The 20,695-nt window shown below is 45.1% G+C and overlaps 1 protein-coding gene across 2 annotated transcripts in view; it reads right to left on the bottom strand.

The window, feature by feature from the left end:
* Positions 1-20,695, bottom strand: part of AP4S1 (adaptor related protein complex 4 subunit sigma 1) — an 80,044-nt gene that overhangs the window by 26,845 nt on the left and 32,504 nt on the right. For both annotated transcript variants that reach the window (XM_021941099.2, XM_003901680.4), the window contains exon 2: positions 2,435-2,643. In XM_021941099.2, the coding sequence (XP_021796791.1) occupies positions 2,435-2,572 (138 nt within the window). In that variant the 5' untranslated portion in view covers positions 2,573-2,643. The remainder of the gene's footprint in view (positions 1-2,434; positions 2,644-20,695) is intronic.

Consider the following 20,695-nt stretch of genomic DNA (forward strand, 5'->3'; position numbering starts at 1 on the left):
CAGGCAGCCCACTATGCAGTGAAATGGAGAACTGACAAGATTAAAATGCATGAGTTAAACAAGTTTTCTGATTTTCCCTCAGTTGTTGAGTAATTTCCAATAGATCTGGCAAGCTTAGGACCTGGATTAAGTAATTCTCTAAATAAAATTCTTCATAAAAATTTTGTTCAAGGGGCCGGGCGTGGTGGCTCACGCCTGTAATCCCAGCACTTTAGGAGGCTGAGGCAGGTGGATCACTTGAGGTCGGGATTTCAAGACCAGCCTCACCAACATGGAGAAACCTCGTCTCTACTAAAAATACAAAATTAGCCGGTCGTGATGGCACATGCCTGTAATCTCAGCTACCTGGGAGGCTGAGGCAGGAGAATCACTTGAACCTGGGAGGCAGAGGTTGCAGTGAGCCGATATCATGCCGTTGCACTCCAGCCTGGGCAAGAGCAAAACTCTGTCTCAAAAAAAAAAAAAAAAAAAAATTTGTTCAAGGTATGAGCTAGGGAAAAAATTCTTTACAAAATGGACTCGGTTTTTGGCCAGGCGCAGTGGCTCATGCGTGTAATCCCAGCACTTTAGGAGTGGCTCATCCCTGTAATCCCAGCACCAAGGCAGGCAGATCACTTGAGGTCAGGAGTTCGAGACCAGCATGACCAACATGGTGAAACCCCATCTCTACTAAAAATACAAAAATTAGCCAGGTGTGGTGGCACACACCTGGAATCCCAGCTACTCAGGAGGCTGAGGCAGGAGGATCGCTTGAACCTCGGAGGCAGAGATTGCAGTGAGCCAAGATGGCGCCACTGCACTCCAGCCTGGGCGACAAAGGAAGACTCCATCTCAAAAAACAAAACAAAACAAAAATGGACTGGCCGGGCGCGGTGGCTCAAGCCTGTAATCCCAGCACTTTGGGAGGCCGAGGCGGGTGGATCACGAGGTCAGGAGATCAAGACTATCCTGGCTAACATGGTGAAACCCCGTCTCTACTAAAAATACAAAAAAGTAGCCGGGCGTGGTGGCGGGCGCCTGTAGTCTCAGCTACTTGGGAGGCTGAGGCGGGAGAATGGCGTGAACCTGGGAGGCGGAGCTTGCAGTGAGCCGAGATCACGCCACTGCATTCCAGCCTGGGAGCACAGCGAGACTCCGTCTCAAAAAAAAAAAAAAATAAAAAATAAAAAAAAAAATAAAAAAAAAAAAAGGACTCAGTTTTAAAATTCCTATTTAACCTCTTTTTTTTTTTGAGACAGAGTTTTGCTCTTGTCGTTCAGGCTGGAGTGTAATGAAGCAGTCTTGGCTGACTGCAACCTCCACCTCCCATGTTCAAACAATTTTCCTGACTCGGCCTCCCCAGTAGCTGGGACTACAGTTGTGCATAATTACGCCCAGCTAATTTTTCACCATATTGGCCAGGCTGGTCTCGAACTCCTTATTTCTGGTGATCCACTCGCTTCTGCCTCCCACAGTGCTGGGATTACAGGCGTGAGCCATTGCACCCAGCCTTAATCTCCATTTTGGAAGATGGATAAATGTGTTGTTTCATATGAATTTTTAATTTCCATTTTCCCCACCTAGATAATGAAATCAAACTTGTTTTGTTTTTAAATCACTGGTTTCAGCATTATATTGGTGGTATATTTACAAAAATAATAAGCAGAATAAAACCACCCCATTTGAGAATAATATTATCCTCTGGCACAAAATGGGTCTTCAGTATTTACCTCTATACCAATCATCTGATCTTCATTTTTTGGCTTATAGAAAGCTACCTGCTACAGGCACTCATGAGAGTTTCAGGGGCTGAATTCATAAGAACGAAAAAAGAAGAGGTGTCTATTAGCAGAAGGAAATTTTATTGTCGTTTCCAAGGTGCATTGAGACAAATATGCTGACTTAAATAAGAACCCAAGATTCTTTTTTTTTTTTTTTTTTTTTTTTTTTGAGACGGAGTCTTGCTCTGTCGCCCAGGCTGGAGTGCAGTGGCCGGATCTCAGCTCCGCAAGCTCCGCCTCCCGGGTTCACGCCATTCTCCTGCCTCAGCCTCCCGACTAGCTGGGACTACAGGCGCCCGCCACGTTGCCCGGCTAGTTTTTTTGTATTTTTTAGTAGAGACGGGGTTTCACCATGTTAGCCAGGATGGTCTTGATCTCCTGACCTCGTGATCCGCCCGTCTCGGCCTCCCAAAGTGCTGAGATTACAGGCTTGAGCCACCGCGCCCGGCCAAGAACCCAAGATTCTTCCAGGTTTTCCTTGGTTTAATTTTCTTAAAGGGATGTAAAGAGAGCTATGCTTCTTTCAGTTTTTCATTTCACATCACTTCTTATTTTCCTTAGTAGCTGTTGAAGGAATATAGATCAAAGAAAATGACGGCCCCTGAGACTCAGTAATAACAAATCTACCAAGGCCGAGTTGAATGCAGAGATAAAGGAGAGGACCAGAGACTTACTTGTTCATTGGAGCGAGAGAGACAGCTCTTTATGACTTCTGTTTCCAGAAGTGTACGCTTATTAATATCCACATGTTCATAGTACTTAGAAAGTCGAGTCTGCCCTTGTTTATTCACCATGAGGAAAAATTTTATCATTTTTCTTTCCTGGCCAGTAGTTTTCGAAATATAGTTCAAAAATTTTGACAAGAGATGGCTGTAACTGGAACCTTGAAGACAAAAACAAACAAACAAACAAACACCCAGAAAGGCAAGATCAAATTTCTCAAAGAATTATATTAAATGTTTTATAGATAAACAGTAAATAAAGTAGTAGTAAATATCATCTGATAATATCAGTCTTCATTCCTATGAACTAATTGAAGTTTTAATAAATAAAAACCAACGATAAATTTTCATCAGTTATTCTCCAAAACAATTCTGAGCAACTGCAGTACTTCTGTTTATATTCATTCAATGTATTCATCCATTTTGCTGGATAACAACGACGTGTCAAGCACCAGAAGAATGGGGAGATGAAGTAGTAAGGACTTCTGATCTTCTGATTTTTATACCTAGCAAAGGTGCGAGGTAGGTAAACAACGGCAGTACAGGCCGGGCGCGGTGGCTCAAGCCTGTAATCCCAGCACTTTGGGAGGCCGAGACGGGCGGATCACGAGGTCAGGAGATCGAGACCATCCTGGCTAACACAGTGAAACCCCGTCTCTACTAAAAAATACAAAAAACTAGCCGGGCGAGGTGGCGGGCGCCTGTAGTCCCAGCTACTCCGGAGGCTGAGGCAGGAGAATGGCGTAAACCCGGGAGGCGGAGCTTGCAGTGAGCTGAGATCCGGCCACTGCACTCCAGCCTGGGCGACAGAGTAAGACTCCGTCTCAAAAAAAAAAAAAAAAAAAAAAAAAAAACAACGGCAGTACAAGGTGATGAGTTATAACTGGGACAGCTCTGCTTCCATGGGTGTACAGAAGGGAGGGACAAGGAACGTCACAGGAGAGTGAAGAACTGCTTCCCAGAGAAGGGGCACTGATGTGAGGTCATGAAGAATGAGCTACAGGGACGACTGAGGCAGAGAAAATGGGTATGAAAGCTCTGCGAAGTTCACTGGGGCTGCAGTTCAGGGCGTGGGAAGAATAGTTGCTGGAAATTAAGCTACTCACATATGATATAGTTGGCTTTAGACGTCATGCTAAGGAATTTGGGCTTTATTTTATGGGCAATGGAGACAAGATCTATAGTAAAGCTTTTCTTTCCTTAGTGGTGGAAATAGTAGTGATATCAATTTATCAAATTCGTCTAGGCCTTATAACAAGCTCTGTAAGGTCCTATCCTGAGCAATTCTCACAACTGTTTGAGGCAGGTACTTCTGTTATCCTTTATTTTTGAGATAGGGCCTCACTCTGCACCCAGGCTGGAGTGCAGTGGTGCAATCTCAGCTTACTGCATCTTCCTCTGTACTCAAGTGATCCCACCTCAGCCTCCTGAATAGCTAGGATTATAGGCATGCACTATCATGCCCAGCTAATTTTTTAACTTTTTGTAAAGATGAGGTTTCACTATATTGCCGGCTGGTCTTGAACACTTAGGCTCAAGTGATCATCCTGCCTTGGCCTCCCAAAGTGTTGGGATTATGGGCATGAGCCACCATATCAAGCATGTTATCCTTATTTTAAGGTCAAGCAGGTTAAAGTTTAGAAGGGCGCGGTGGCTCGTGCTTGTAATCCCAGCACTTTGCGAGGCCAGGCAGGCGGATCATTTGAGGTTAGGAGATCAAGACCAGCCTGGCCAATATGGTGAATCCTTGGCTCTACTAAAAATACAAAAATTAACTGGGCATGGTGGTGCATGCCTGTAATCCCAGCTACTCAGAAGGCTGAGGCAGGAGAATTGCTTGAACCCGGGAGGTGGAGGTCGCAGTGAGCTGTGATGGCGTCACTATACTCCAACTAAGGGAAGAGAATCTCTTGAGCCCGGGAGGCGGAGGTTTTTTTTTTTTTTTGAGACACAGTCTCGCTTAGTCGCCCAGGCTGGAGTGCAGTGGCGCGATCTCGGCTCACTGCAAGCTCCGCCTCCCGGGTTCACGCCATTCTCCTGCCTCAGCCTCCCGAGTAGCTGGGACTACAGGTGCCCGCCGCCTCGCCCGGCTAATTTTTTGCATTTTTAGTAGAGACGGGGTTTCACCGTGTTAGCCAGGATGGTCTCGATCTCCTGACCTCGTGATCCGCCCGACTCGGCCTCCCAAAGTGCTGGGATTACAGGCGTGAGCCACCGCGCCCGGCCTTGGGGCGGAGGTTATAGTAAGCCAAGATTGTGCCACTGCACTCCAGCCTGGGTGACAGAGCAAGACTCTGTCCCAAAAAAAAAAAAAAAGAAAAAAGAAAAGATGATACCCAAAGTCACTGCATGGCTTTGTGTCAGAGGTGGGCTGCGATTCAAAGGCCAAGCATATGCATGGATCCATGACACCCCTAACTCATCCTCCTCATTCAGGGGTTCATGCTTGTGCTATTATGTCTAACTCAGTTGTATTGAATCTCGTGTTTGTTTCTCTTACATTCAACATAGGTTTTGGAAAAATCAATGCAAGTGAGCATAATATTGATGAATGGCCAGTCCTTCTTTCATCATGACCACCAGAGCTGGCTGGTCTGGCTCAGCTGACAAAATCATATTCACATTGTGTAATATCTGTGAGAATCAGTGCAAAAAACTAAGATGAATAATAGTTCTTTTTTTGAGACGGAGTCTCACGCCAGCCGCCCCAGGCTGGAATGTAGTGGGCGCCGATCTCGCTCACTGCAGCCCTCGGCCTCCCAGGTTCAGGTGGCCATCTCCTGCCTCAGCCTCCCGAAAGTAGCTGGGACTACAGGCGCCTCGCCACCACGCCTCGCTAGTTTTTGTATTTTTAGTAGAGACGGGTTTCACCATGTTAGCTGTGGGATGGTCTCATCCCCTGACCGTGATCCACGGCCTCCCAAAGTGCTGGGATTACAGGCTTGAGCCACTGCGCCCGGCCTGAATAATAGTTCTTAAATGAAATTTTAACATTTGAAATTTTAGATTTATAGTAAAGTTGCAAAGATGGCCAAAGTTAGCATCTCACATTACCATGGTACATTTGCCAAAACTAAGAAACCAATATTGGTACATTATTATTAACTCCAGACTTTATTTGGAGTTCATCGATTTTTCCACTAATGTCCTCTTTTTGTTCCTGCATCCCATCCAGGATACTATAGTGCATTTAACTGTCATGTTCCGAGACGGGTGGATCACGAGGTCAGGAGATCGAGACCATCCTGGCTAACACAGTGAAACCCCGTCTCTACTAAAAAATACAAAAAAACTAGCCGGGCGAGGTGGCGGGCGCCTGTAGTCCCAGCTACTCGGGAGGCTGAGGCAGGAGAATGGCCTGAACCCGGGAGGCGGAGCTTGCAGTGAGCTGAGATCCGGCCACTGCACTCCAGCCAGGGGGACAGAGTGAGACTCCGTCTCAAAAAAAAAAAAAAACAAAACAAAACAAAAAAAAACTGTCATGTTGCTTTAGTCTGTTCTGGTCTGGAACAGTTTCTCAGTCTTCCTTGTTTTTCATGTCCTTAATAGTCCTGAGGATACTGGCCCAGGCTGGAGTATAGTAGTACTATCATGGCTCACTACAGCCTTGAACTCTTAGGCTCAAGTGATCCTCTAGCCTCTGTTTCTCAAGTAGCTGGGAGTAGCTGGGACTACAGATACATGTCACTATGCCCAGTTAATTTTTATTTATTTTTATTTTTATTTTTGAGCCAGAGTCTCACTCTGTTGCCCAGGCTGGAGTGCAATGGTGCAATCAATCTCAGCTCACTGCAACCTCTGCCTCCTGGGTTCAAGTGATTCTCCTGCCTCAACCTCCTGAGTAGCTAAGACTACAGGTGCCTGCCACCATGCCTGGTTGATTTTTGTATTTTTAGTAGAGACAGGGTTTCACCATGTTGGCCAGGCTGGTCTCGAACTCCTGACCTAAAGTAAGCCGCCCGCCTCGGCCTCCCAAAGTGCTGGGATTACAGGCATGAGCCACTGCGCTTGGCCTTTATTTTTATTTTTGTAGAGATGGGGGGGTCTCACTATTTTGCTCAGGCTGGTCTTGAACTCCTGGCCTTAAGGGGTCCTCCTGCTTTAGCCATCCAAGTGCTGGGATTATAGGCATGAGCCACTGCCTCCAGCCAATATTTGCTTATAACATAAATTCCTAGTGAATTTTTTTTTTTTTTTTGAAACAGTCTCACACTCTGTCCCCCAGGCTGGAGTGCAGTGGTGTAATCTCAGCTCACTGTAAGCTCCGCCTCCCAGGTTCTCCTGCCTCAACTGGGACTACAGGCGCTCCCCACCACACCCAGCTAATTTTTTGTATTTTCAGTAGAGATGGGGTTTCACTGTATTAGCCATGATGGTCTGGATCTCCTGACCTCGTGATCCGCCCGCCTCGGTGTCCCACAGTGCTGGGATTACAGGTATGAGCCACCATGCCCGGCCAATTCCTAGTGAATTCTTACTGTGTGCTATCAGAGAATCCATTTGATTTCATTAACTTTAGCATCCTCATCTGGTAATGTAAGTATATTAAACTAGAACACAGACCCCTCTGAGAATACAAAGAAAGCTAATGAATCTTTTACAGAAAAATGTGCAAGGAGATACGTACTTAAATGCTGTAAAAGAACCTCAGGACATCCATAGACTTTGCTGACACCTATTCTGGGCTCCAGGTTGAGAACCCTGAGCAGGGTGATTCCTAAGGTCCTTTAAAAATAAATAGACCTGGCCGGGTGCAGTAGCTCATGCCTGTAATCCCAGTGCTTTGGGAGGCCGAGGAAGGCGGATTGCCTGAGGTCAGGAGTTCAAGAACAGCCTGGTCAACATGGTGAAACCCTTTCTCTACTAAAAATACAAAAAGTAGCTGGACGTAGTGGCAGGCGCCTGTAATCCCAGCTACTCAGGAGCCTGAGGCAAGAGAATCACTTGAACCCGGGAGGCGGAGTTTGCAGTGAGCCGAGATTGTGCCACTGTACTCCAGCCTGGGCGACAAGAGCTAAACTCTGTCTCAATAAATAAATAAACCTCCAGGATTTAAAAAATTTTCCCATTCACTTTATCACTATTTGCTATGCACAAAACACTAGATTTGTGTCTAGAATAAATGAGAAATTATGTGGAATAAACGTGGCATACAGATCAATCTGAAATCTTGGTTAAAAATTTGATTTTACAGCCAGGTGCGGTGGCTCACGCCTGTAATCCCAGCACCAAATTTGGGAGGCCGAGGCAGGCGGATCACGAGGTCAGGAGATCGAGACCATCCTGGCCAACATGGTGAAACCCTGTCTCTACTAAAAATACAAAAATTAGCTGGGTGTGGTGGCATGCACCTGTAGTCCCAGCTACTCAGGAGGTTGAGACAGAAGAATCACTTGAACCTGCAAGGCAGAGATTGCAGTGAGCCGTCGTCGCACCACTGCACTCCAGCCTGACAACAGAGCGAGACTCCATCTCAAAAAAAAAAAAAAAGAAAACAAAGTTGGATTTTAATGTATACTTACAACTTGTTCACAAATATTAGGTGTCACTTTTAGCAGCTGCAATTTCAGGGACCAGTTTCCCAATCTGCTGCTTAGGAGACTGAAAGTGGGGGAGATTATTACAGGGCTAGGTCATCCCAGGTAAGCATTTGCAGCTGGTGATCTTAGCAACAGTTCATCAGAAGGTGTCTGTTAAGAGTCAGTTTGCTAAAAGCTTGGCTGTCAGAATACCAGTCAGAGGCTGATTTACAGGGCTTGATCTACTTCACAGCCTCTTTGAGCACAAAACATTAATTGTCTGTTTGATGAGGCATCCATGCCTGTTGAAGAGTGGAGTTGACTGCCCAGGCAAGCAGCGGCTCACACCTGTAATCCCAGCACTTTGGAAGGCTGAGGTGGGCGGATCACTTGAGGTCAGGGGTTTGAGACAAGCCTGGCCAACATGGTAAAACCCCACTATCTACTAAAAAATACCAAAATTAGGCCAGGCACAGTGGCTTATGGCCGTAATCCCAGCACTTTGGGAGCCTGAGGCAGTGGATCATTTGAGGTCAGGAGTTCGAGACCTCATGGTGAAACTCGGTCTCTACTAAAATACAAAAATATTATCTGGGTGTGGTGGCATGAGCCTGTAGTCCCAGCTACTCAGGAGGCTGAGGCAGGAGGATTGTTTGAACCCGGGAGGCAGAGGCTGAAGTGCGCCGAGATCGTGCCACTGCACTGCAGTCTGGGCGACACAGGGAGACTCCGACTCAAAAAAAAAAGAAGAAAAGTAGAGTCGAGACTCTCCTTTATGATTCTCCCTATTTCACTAGATGCCTGAATGTCCTTTTTCATGTGTCATCCCATGCATCTAGTGAAATAAGCAGATTGCATGGAAGAACAGGACCTTTGGTGAATGAGTAGTTCTTGGACTAATCAGAATCCCAGCAAATACAGAGGCTGGGGAACACCACGATAGAGGATGGGTCCCACTAAGCACTGGGCTAAACAGCTAAGTCAAGCTGGAAACCAGCAAGTATTTTTTCCTTTGGGGGTTTTGCCTGCTTGAGGAGATAGGAGAATGCATTGCTTAAAAGCTCAGACCTGGCCGGGCGCGGTGGCTCAAGCCTGTAATCCCAGCACTTTGGGAGGCCGAGGCGGGCGGATCACGAGGTCAGGAGATCGAGACCATCCTGGCTAACATGGTGAAACCCCGTCTCTACTAAAAATACAAAAAACTAGCCGGGCGTGGTGGCGGGCGCCTGTAGTCCCAGCTACTCGGAGGCTGAGGCAGGAGAATGGCCTGAACCTGGGAGGCGGAGCTTGCAGTGAGCCGAGATCGCGCCACTGCACTCCAGCCTGGGTGACACAGCGCGAGACTCCGTCTCAAAAAAAAAAAAAAAAAAAAAATAAAAGCTCAGACCTGAGTAAGACAGACCTGGCTAAGTTTTGGCTTTGCCACATACCTGCCATGTGATGCTTAAGTTGCTTGGGTTTTTTGAACCCCAGGGGATGGTTAACTCTGAGGTGTGAGAGTGAGATGGGTAACACAAATAGCACTTAGCAAAGGGGCTGGTCTACAGTAAATATTCACTTTACAACTGAGCTGTTTTCATTACAGTCAACCCTTGGTATGCAGGTTATTAGTTCCGGGACTGCCTTGAGTATAACCAAATCTGTGCATACTCAAGTCCTGCAGTAGGCCCTGTGGAAAATACGTACACAAAAAGTCAGCCCCATATAACTGGGGTTTTGCATGCCACAAACACTGTATTTTCCATCTGTGTTTGGTTGGAAAAAAAGCTGCATATAAATGGATCTGTGCAGTTCAAGCCTGTATTGTTCAAGGATCAACTGTATTATTTCCTTGCTGCAACTAGAAACATTATGATATAATACTTGGACTAAGTTTTATATATATATATATATATATACATTTCGTCCTCCCAGCTCACTTCTTGTTTCCTAAGCCCTATCAGACAGGTGATTATGTTTTTTTTGTTTTTTTTTTTTTTGAGACGGAGTCTCGCTCTGTCGCCCAGGCTGGTGTGCAGTGGCTGGATCTCAGCTCACTGCGAGCTCCGCCTCCCGGGTTCACGCCATTCTCCTGCCTCAGCCTCCCGAGTAGCTGGGACTACAGGCGCCCGCCACCTCGCCCGGCTAGTTTTTTGTATTTTTCTTTAGTAGAGAAGGGGTTTCACCGTGTTAGCCAGGATGGTCTCGATCTCCTGACCTCGTCTCGGCCTGCCAAAGTGCTAGGATTACAGGCTTCAGCCACCACGCCCGGCCACAAGTAGTTATCTTACAGCAATTCTAAACACTAAGGTGTAAAGAGCCAGGCCCAGTGTGGCCAAGCCTAGGGTTGTTGCCTTCACTCCCTGTGTAGAACAGGATGTTATCTAGACCAGCTCAGCTGGGGATATAACAGCTGTGCCATGGGGGAGGCCTGTGGCCATTCACTCCCTTTTCCAGGAAGATAAGCTCATGGCTGTGGGTGGGGTTGCAACATACTCTGTGGTGTTTAATCATTTGCTATTAAATGCTGCTTTTACTTGTCTCACAAATTACTGTCAGTAAATTATGGCAGGTTACCAGGAAGTTAAGATCACCATCCTTTCTTTTACTCCCTTTCAGCAAAGTTATTTAAAAACCATCTAAATAAAAACCATCTTTATGATAGTTAGAAATTATAATTCTATACCTTGGATTTCAACTGCCGGGTAAAAGGAAAATGTCTCAAAGGTACTCATGGCCAAACCTTTGCCTTTAAATGTCCTGCTTGCATTAAGTGGTAAAATGAGATGTAAAAAGATCTCGTTGAGGTGTTACATCAAGGGATCAAATTGGTTTCTACCTTACAAGCACAGCATTCCTTCCCACTGACTTCAAGAGCAAAGATGACAAATAAGGACATGTTGAATTGATATTCATTAGGATGTAAGTTTTGAAAAGAGTAAATGAAGGTTTCCAAAGACTCGGATATATCTTTCTTTTCTTGCACACTCTTAAACATTAGACAATTTTAACTGTAGCAGGATGCAGTGGTAAAAAACTAGAGAAACACAACTTTAAACTATTTCTACTATAAAATATACAATGCCAAAATAAACATTGTGGAGACTCGAGAGACAAGTACACATCTGAGAACTGAAGATGAATGCTGTAAGCACCTATCATAGTTATTAATCATCGAGGAGGAGGGAAATGAAATAATTATGAAACTGAGGTAAGACAGTAAGAAGGGAATATGCTTAGACAAGTGTTGGGAGTGGTGAGGGAGAGGTATGAACTTCCTTTTTTAAACTATTTGCATTCAGTGACACACAATGACATTCAATGATGCCTGGGCCAGAGAGGCCAGGCGTGGTGGCTCACACCTATAATTCTAGCACTTTGAGAGGCCATGGTGGCAGGACAGCTTGAGACCAGAATTTGGGGACCAGCCTGGGAAACACAGTGAGACGCCATCTTTACCAAAAAAAAAGGAAAAAAAAAAAAAAAAAAAAAAGCCAGGCATCGTGGTGTGTACCTATAGTCCCAGCTACTTAGGAAGCTAAGGTGGGAGCACTGCTTGTGCCCAGGAATTGGAGGCAGCAGTGAGCTATGATCACACCACTGCACTCCCACTCTGGCCTGGGCAACAGAGCGAGATCCTATCTCTAAACACACACACACACACACACACACACACACACACACACACACACACACGCAGAGAGAGAGAGAGACACACACACACAGAGCTGGGAATATGTTTAGATGACCAGGAAGGAAGTCAGTAGAGGCTACACCGAAAAGCTTGTGTGTGAATGTGTATACATAAATCAAAGAAGAAGAAAGAAGGTAAAGGCAACTTCACTGGGGAAAGCATTACACAAATGGTGCTAGGATGCCCCAGCAAGAGAATCTAGAAAAGAGGAAAAGAAGGGTTAAGGTTACTTACAGCAGGAATCAAACAAGCATTTTCCTTGGATTAGCATTGTCAGGCCTCTGAGCCCAAGCCAAGCCATCGCATCCCCTGTGACTTGCATGTATAGGCCCAGATGGTCTGAAGTAACTGAAGAATCACAAAAGAAGTGCAAATGCCCTGTCCCGCCTTAACTGATGACATTCCACCACAAGAGAAGTGAAAATGGCTGGTCCTTGCCTTAAGCGATGACATTATCTTGTGAAATTCCTTTTCCTGGCTCATCCTGGCTCAAAAGACTCCCCCACTGAGCACCTTGTAACCCCCACTCCTGCCCGCCAGAGAACAACCCCCCTTTGACTGTAATTTTCTCTTACCTACCCAAATCCTATGAAACGGCCCCACTCTTATCTTGCTGACTCTCTTTTCGGACTCAGCCCGCCTGCACCCAGGTGAAATAAACAGCCATGTTGCTCACACAAAGCCTGTTTGGTGGTCTCTTCACACGGACGCGCTTGACAAGCATGAACATGCTTTCAAGACTAGTGAGGTTGGTAGATTCACAGTAGAATACAGGGCCAGGCAAGGTGGTTCCCACCTGTAATCCCAGCACTTTGGGAGGCTGAGGTGGGTGGATCACCAGAGGCCAGGAGTTGGAGACCAGCCTAGGCAATATAGGAGACCATGCCTCTACAACAAAAAACAAATGAAAAAACAAGAGCTGGGTGTGGTGGTGCGTGTCTGTAATCCCAGCTACTTGGGAGAGTAAGGCTAAGATCAGGAATTCTAGGCTACAGTAAGCTATGATCACTCCACTGCACTCCAGCCTGGGTGACAGATGGAGACCCTATCTCTAAAAAAAAAAAAGCAACTAGCTGGGTGCAGTGGCTCACGCCTGTAATCCCAACACTTTGGGAGGCCAAGGCGGGTAGATCACTTGAGACCAGCCTGGCTAACATTGTGAAACCCTTTCTCTACTAAAAATACAAAAAAATGAACCAGGCGTGGTGTCGGGTGCCTGCAATTGTAGCTACTTGGGAGGCTGAGGCAGGAGAACCACTTGAACCCAGGAGGTGGAGGTTGCAGTGAGCCGAGATTGCACCACTGCACTCCAGCCTGGGCGACAGGGCGAGACTTCGTCTCCAAAAAATAAATAAATAAAATAAAAATAAAATAAACCAAAACAACAAAAAAAGTAGAATATGCTCAGATCTGTGTCCCAGCAACCACATGATGTAAACTTAATGCCCAGAGAAAAGAGAGACTGAAGAGGCTGAATGAAGTACACATTGATTTGAGAAGGTATCGTATTTCTGATGGCGTACTTCTGGGAGTTAGACCTAGGACAGTCTTTACAGTTTGTCATATCCAAAGATGGCAAATGGGTTTCAACTTGGGTGTCAACTGTGACTAACTGTAACAGTTGCTTTGGGAAGGATTCTGGAGCTGCTTCCAGGTTCAAAACAAAAGGATGGCATGCGTGATTACTCGTCAGTTGTAGGTTACGTCAGCTGTAGGTTAGGAAGCAGGGAGTGGCAACATATGCACCTTATATTTGTCATCCCTGAGGTGTACTCCCTTCATTTTGTAGATGAGAAAACTGATCAGAGATGTAGCGTGAAGTACTGAATTCTGCTCCCCTGACTCATACTATAATGCTGTCTTTAATCTATCACATTGCCTCACTCTACATATCAGTGTCATTAAATGTTCACTTAACCTTTTTGTTTGTTCTGTTGACACAGGGTCTTACTCCAACCCAGGTTGGAGTGTAGTGGCACAATCACAGTTCACTGCAACCTTGACCTCCCAGGCTCAAGCAATCCTCCCACCTCAGCCCCCCAAGTAGCTGGGACTACAGGTGCATACCACCACACCCAGCTAATTTTTGTATATTTTGTAAAGACGGGGTTTCCAGTTGCGCAGTCTAGTCTTGAACTCCTGGACTCAAGTGATCCACTCGCCTCAGCTTCACTAAGTGCTAGGATTATACGTCTGAGACACTGTGCCCAGCCAAATGTTCATTTGAGCTTAATGAGCATTAACTTCAGGTAGCTTCGGAAGTGATCCAGTCATTATTCTCTTTGCTAATGCTGCTGCACAATTAATCTGGAAAATGCCAAACAAACCACTACATGAAAAAGTACAGTATGGGCTGGGCACGGTGGCTCATGCCTGTAATCCCAACACTTTGGGAGGCCAAGGCGCACAGATAACCTGAGGTCCGGAGTTCGAGACCAACATGGCCAACATGGCGAAACCCCGTCTCTACTAAAAGTACAAAGATTAGCCAGGCATGGAGGCAGACACCTGTAATCCCAGCTACTCAGGAGGCTGAGGCAGGAGAATCGCCTGAACTCGGGAGGCGGAGGCTGCAGTGAGCCAAGATTGCACCACTGCACTCCAGCCTGGGTGACAGCCTGACTGACAGCCTGACTGCTTGGCTCTACTACTTAGTTGCTTTGTGACTCTAGACAAGATACTTAGTCTTTTAGAACTCAGTCTTCTGTACAATGGCCACAGTAACAGTACTCACTTCCTAGGTTGTTGTGACAATTAAAGGAGTTAGGATATGTAACATTCCTAGAACAGGCTAGGCAGTTGGCACACAGTGAGTGCTACATAAGGGTTAGCCAGTGTCCTCATGATAACATGTTGTTTTTTCCCTGGTGAAGCTTTTCCTGCCTATTCCAATCCTCTCTTCCCAACTACAAAGAGCTGATGATCCTGTCTATAGTCTATATAATAACGATTTTATTGCATGTTGAGGTCTCCTACCAGAAAAGTAATTTAGACTTTTAAAGCTGTGACTGTAAGAGAAAGATTGTACATTGTGGCCCAGCATACAAGCATATATAATGTAAATGTAAAATTCAATATATATATTACATTATTTACATGATATACAGAGATACACCTTGACAGTTTTGAAGAGTATTGGTCAGATATTTTAAAGAATGTCCCTTTATTGGGATTTGTCTGATGTTATCAGTAGATAGCAGTTATGTCTTTTTGGGAGAAAGAACACAGAGGTAAAGTGCCATTTTCATCACATCATGTCAAAGGCACATACTATCAATACGACCTGTCACGGTTTTTTTTTTTTTTTTTTTTTTTTTTTGAGACAGTCTTGCTCTATCGCCCAGATTATAGTGCAGTGGTACAATGATGGCTCACTGCAGCTTTGAGCTCCCAGCCTCCAGTGATCCTCCCACATCAGCCTCCCGAGTAGCTGGGACTGGAGGTACGTACCTCCATGTCCTGCTAATTTTATTTTATTTTATTTTATTTATTTATTTATTTTTTTGAGACGGAGTCTTGCTCTGTCACCCAGGCCGGAGTGCAGTGGCGCGATCTTGGCTCACTGCAACCTCTGCCTAAACCCTCCAGGGTTCAAGTGATTCTCCTGCCTCAGCCTCCCAAGTAGCTGGGACTACAGGTGCCTGACACCACGCCTGGCTAATTTTTGTATTTTTAGTAGAGACGGGGTTTCACCATATTGACCAGGCTGGTCTTGAACTCCTGACCTTGTGATCTGCTCGCCTCGACCTCCCAAAGTGCTGGGATAACAGGCGTGAGCCACTGGGCCTGGCCTATGCCCTGCTAATTTAAAAAAATCTTTTTGCAGACATGGGGTCTTGCTATGTTGCCCAGGCCATTTGTTTATTTACTCAATTATTAATGTATATAAGTATGGCAGATATTTTATTTTATACTATGGGTTATAATATAATATGACCCACTGATTTTTAATTTCAGAACTTGCTAACAGACTGAGTCAAAGTTTGAAAAACACTATACCAGAACATGAACTTCTTCTAGCGGGGAGAATCTATGCCTTACTTCAGATCCTTGCACAGTGCCTAGTATACAGGGAGCATACAATAAATGTTTACTGAATAGATGAAAGAATGAATGAAAGCTTTTTCTAGCAATAACTTTTCCTTTAAAAAAGTCACATAAGTATTCCAACAAAGCAGACATATAAAATACCCTCATACCCTATTCCTGCCCCGAATCCTATTCATTTTCCCAAAGATATATCCAATGTTTTTAAGTTTAGTGCCGAACCTTTTAGTTCTCCTCTGTATATCATGTAAATATGTATGCAGATGTAGCAACTTTTTTTTTTTTTTTAACATAAATGTGATAAATTCATGAACTCTAAAATGTCTTAGTAACTATTCTCTTCCGGTATCTTTAAATGAACCCATTCCACCCACAAAGCCCTGGCTGGATCCCATAAAAGGTTACTAAAGGCCAGACATGGTAGCTCATGCCTTCAATCCCAGCACTTGAGAGGTTGAGGCAGGATGATCACTGGAGGCCAGAAGTTTAAGATCAGCCTGGGCAACATAATGAGACCGTCTCCACAAAAGAAAGAAAGAAAGAAAGTCACTAAAAAGATGTGTTTTAGAATTTAGAATTCATCCAAAGGACCTCCCATTTCCCAACCTAGCTCAGGCTGTCCCTTCCCTTCATTTGATCCAGTGACTTGGCCCCCATTCCTTCTCTGGCCTCTGTTCTTCGTGACTTGCTTTGGATTTCTTCTTCCAGCTCTGCTTTGGGCAATATTCCAGGACTTGACCTTTGGTATCTGCCCTCTGGCCATCATCCCAGGGGCCTATGGCACCCAGCCCTTGCACTGTCAACTGGGAGTATATCTACTTGACTGACTGATGGAGAAAGTTAAATGAGGCAAATGACATAATTGTTGTAAAAACATTTAGCATAAGTCTGGAGGCGGTGGCTCATGCCTATAATCCCAACACTTTGGGAAGCCGAAGTGGGTGGATTACCTGGGGTTTGGTGTTCGAGATCAGCTTGGTCAACATAGTGAAAACCTGTTCTCTAATAAAAGTAGAAAAATTAGCCAAGCATGGTGGCAGGTGCCTGTAATCTCAGCTACACGGGAGGCTAAGGCAGGAGAATCGCTTGAACCCAGGAGGCAGAGGTTGCAGTGAGCTGAGACCGTGCCATTGCACCCCAGCCTGGGCAACAAAAGCGAAACTCCATCTCAAAAAAAAAAAGAAAAAATTTAGCACACTTTCTTTCCTTTCCTCATTTCTTGTATTAAATTAGGGAAAAAGTACTGATAAGTCTACAGGGAAATAGATACGTATATTTATACATTTTTATTGGTCTTTTAAATTGCTATACATTTTCTGCCACGTAAGCAAGTAGAATGCAAAAACAAATCATGAAAATGATTCTATCTTTTACATTTTTATTTATTTATTTATTTATTTTGAAATGGAGTCTCGCTCTGTCACCCAGGCTGGAATGCAGTGGCGCGATCTCGACTCACTGCAAGCTCCGCCTCCCGGGTTCACACCATTCTCCTGCCTCAGCCTCCCGAGTAGCTGGGACTACAGGCGCCCTCCATCACGTCCAGCTAATTTTTTGTATTTTTAGTAGAGACAGGGTTTCACCGTGTTAGCCAGGATGGTCTCGACCTCCTGATCTCGTGATCCGCCCGCCTGGGCCTCCCAAAGTGCTGGGATTACAGGCGCGAGCCACCGCACTCGGCCCTTTTTTTTTTTTGAGAGGCAGTCTCGCTCTTGTCTCCCAGGCTGGAGTGCAGGTGGCATTATTTTAGCTCAGTGTAACCTCCGTCTCCCAGGTTCAAGTGATTCTCCTACCTCAGCCTCCCAAATAGCTGGGATTACAGGCACCCACCACCATGCCTGCCTAATTTTTTTGTATTTTTAGTAGAGAAGGGGTTTCACCATGTTGACCAGGCTGGCCTCGAACTCCCGACCTCAGGTGATCTGCCCGCCTCAGCCTTCCAAAGTGCTGGGATTACAAGCGTGAGACACCGGTGCCCGGCCAGTGATTTCACCTTTTAACTCAAGCATCCCAGTCTTAGGAATTTATCCTAAGGTATAATTAAAATCTATATGCATAAAAATGTTTACAACATTAAAAATAGTGAAACATGGAGCAAGCGCAGATACTACAAACTGAGAATTGTTAACACCAACTTCATGTCTTTTTTTTTTTTTTTTTTTTCCCTGAGAGGGTCTTACTCTATCACCAAAGCTGGAGTGCAGTGGCACAATCATGGCTCACTGCAGCCTCAATGTCCCGTGGCTCAGGTGATACTCTCACTTCAGCCTCCCTGGTGGTTGTGACTCCAGGTACACGTCATCACACCCAGCTAATTTTTGTACTTTTTGTAGAGATGAGGTTTTGCCGTCTTGCCCAGACTGGTCTTGAACTCCTGCCTCGGCCTCCCAAAGTGCTGGCATTATAGGAGTGAGTCACCTCACCCGGCCATGTCTTTTAATTATTAAAATGAATATGGATGGTGCATCGTGGCTCATGCCTGTAATCCCAGCACTTTGGGAGGCTGAGGTGGGTGAATCACTTGAGCTTGGGAGTTTGAAACCAGCCTGGCCAACATATATATATACACACACACACACATCTATATATATATATACACACACACCCCCCCCCCCCACACACACGTAAATTACCCTCAGACCTAAACATCTGCATTATACTGGTAAAAATTTAAATATTTAAACAGTATCACCATAAAGGTACATGTAGACTTACATACTCAGGCACACACACAAGCCCTCTTCATTTTATTTTTAAAAATTTTTGTTTATTTATTTTGAAACAGGGTCTTTCTTTGTCACCCAGGCTGGAGTGTAGTGGCATAATCTCGGCTCACTGTAACCTCTGCGTGGGCCACCACACCCGGCTAATTTTTTGCATTTTTTGTAGAGTCAGGGTTTCACCATGTTGCCCAATCTGATCTCGAACTCCTGGGCTCAAGCGATCTGCCAACCTTGGCCTCTCAAAGCACTGGGATTACAGGCATGGACGCCATTCCCGGTACCCTGTTAACTTTATTTATTTATTATTTTTTATTTGGTTTTGGAGGAGACTCCCTCTGTTGCCTAGACTGGAGTGAGTGGCGTGATCTCGGCTCACTGCAACCTCCACCTCCCAGGTTCAAGCAATTCTCCTGTCTCAGCCTCCTGAGTAGCTGGGATTACAGGCATGTGCCACCACACCCGGCTAATTTTTGTACTTTTAGTAGAGACCAGGTTTTACCATGTTGGTCAGGCTGGTCTGGAACTCCTCACCTCAGGTGATCCACCTGCCTTGGTCTCCCATAGTGCTGGGATTACAGGCGTGAGCCACCACACTTGTCCTAATTTTTGTATTTTTAGTAGAGACAAGGTTTTACCATGTTAGCCAGGCTGGTCTCGAACGAACTCCTGACCTCAGGTGATCGGCCCGCCTCGGCTTCCCAAAATGCTGGGATTATAAGCGTGAGCCACCGTGCCCAGCATATTTGTTTATTTTTTTTACTTGGAGTAGTCTTCAGTGTTACTCCATCTTCACTTTAATATGAATACTTATGTCTCTCTGATCTCTGCTTTAAAAAACACTAACTTTGTATGTGGAATTATTTTATTTATTTTATTGTTTAGAGACAGGGTCTTGCTGTGAGTCTGGTCTCAAACTCCTGTCCTCAAGCAGTTCTCCCACTTCAGCCTCCCAAGTATCTGGGATTACAGGTTTGAGTATTTGGAATAATTTTAGATTTACAAAGGTTGTGAAGGTAGTACAGAGAATTTTCGTATACCCTTGCCCATCTCCCCTAATATTATCCTCTCACATTACCATGGTACATGTATAAAATCTAACAAATTAACATGGATAGAATTATTATAACTAAACTCAGATTTTGTTCACATTTCACCAGTTTTTCCCTTTGTCCGATTTCTACTCCGGGCTCCCCTCCATGATACCATGTTGCATTTAGTCATCTTATTTCCTTAATCTTCTCTGGACTGTGATGGTTTTTTAGTCTTTTCTTGTTTTTCATGACTGTGACAGTTTTGGGGAATACTGGCCAGAATATCCCTCAATTTGGGTTTGTCTAATGTATTTTCTCATGATTGGCCGGGCTTGGTGGCTCATGCCTGTATTCCAGCACTTTAAGAGGCTGAAGTGGGAGGATCGCTTCAGCCCAGGAGTTCAAAACCAGCCTACGCAACAAAGCAAGACCCCATCTCCACAAGAAAATAAAAAAGTTAGCTAGGTGTGGTCTCAGCTACACAGGAGGCTGAGGCAGGAAGATCCCTTGAGCCCAGGGAGTCAAGGCTGTAGTGAGCCGTGTTTGCACCACTGCACTCCAGCCTAGGTGACAGAGTAATACCCTGCCTTAAAAAAAAAAAAAAAAAAAGAAAAAATACAATGTAGATATGCTGGACAAAGGGGATATTCACATCCCAGACACAGCAGAGCAGGATGGCACAAAACTTCATCATGCTACTCAGAACAGTGTGCAATTTAAAACTTAAGAATTGTTGCAGGCACTGTGGCTCACGCCTGTAATCCCAGCTCTTTGGGAGGCCGAGGAGGGCGGATCACCTCAGGTTGAGAGTTCGAGACCAGCCTGACCAACGTGGAGGAAACACTGTCTCTACTAAAAATACAAAAATTAGCCGGCGTGGTGGTGCATGCCTGTAATCCCAGCAGTTCAGGAGTCTGAGGCAGGAGAATTGCTTAAACCTGGGAGGTGGAGGTTGCGGTGAGCTGAGATCACACCATTGCACTCCAGCCTGGGCAACAAGAGCAAAACTCCGCCTCAAAAAAAAAAAGATTTTTTTATTTCTGGAATTTTCTATTTAATATTTTCAGACCACTGTTGACTGTGGGTAACTGAAACAGTGGAAAGCAAAACTGTGGGTAAGTAGGGACTGCAGTATGTACTCATGTATGTTTATTTTATACTTTGGGCTATATCCAATGCTATACTGTTCAATTTATTCCATCTTTGGCCACTAGGAACTC

The sequence above is a fragment of the Papio anubis genome, chromosome 7, assembly GCF_008728515.1.
Source record: "Papio anubis isolate 15944 chromosome 7, Panubis1.0, whole genome shotgun sequence".
NCBI classification, from domain to species: domain Eukaryota; kingdom Metazoa; phylum Chordata; class Mammalia; order Primates; family Cercopithecidae; genus Papio; species Papio anubis.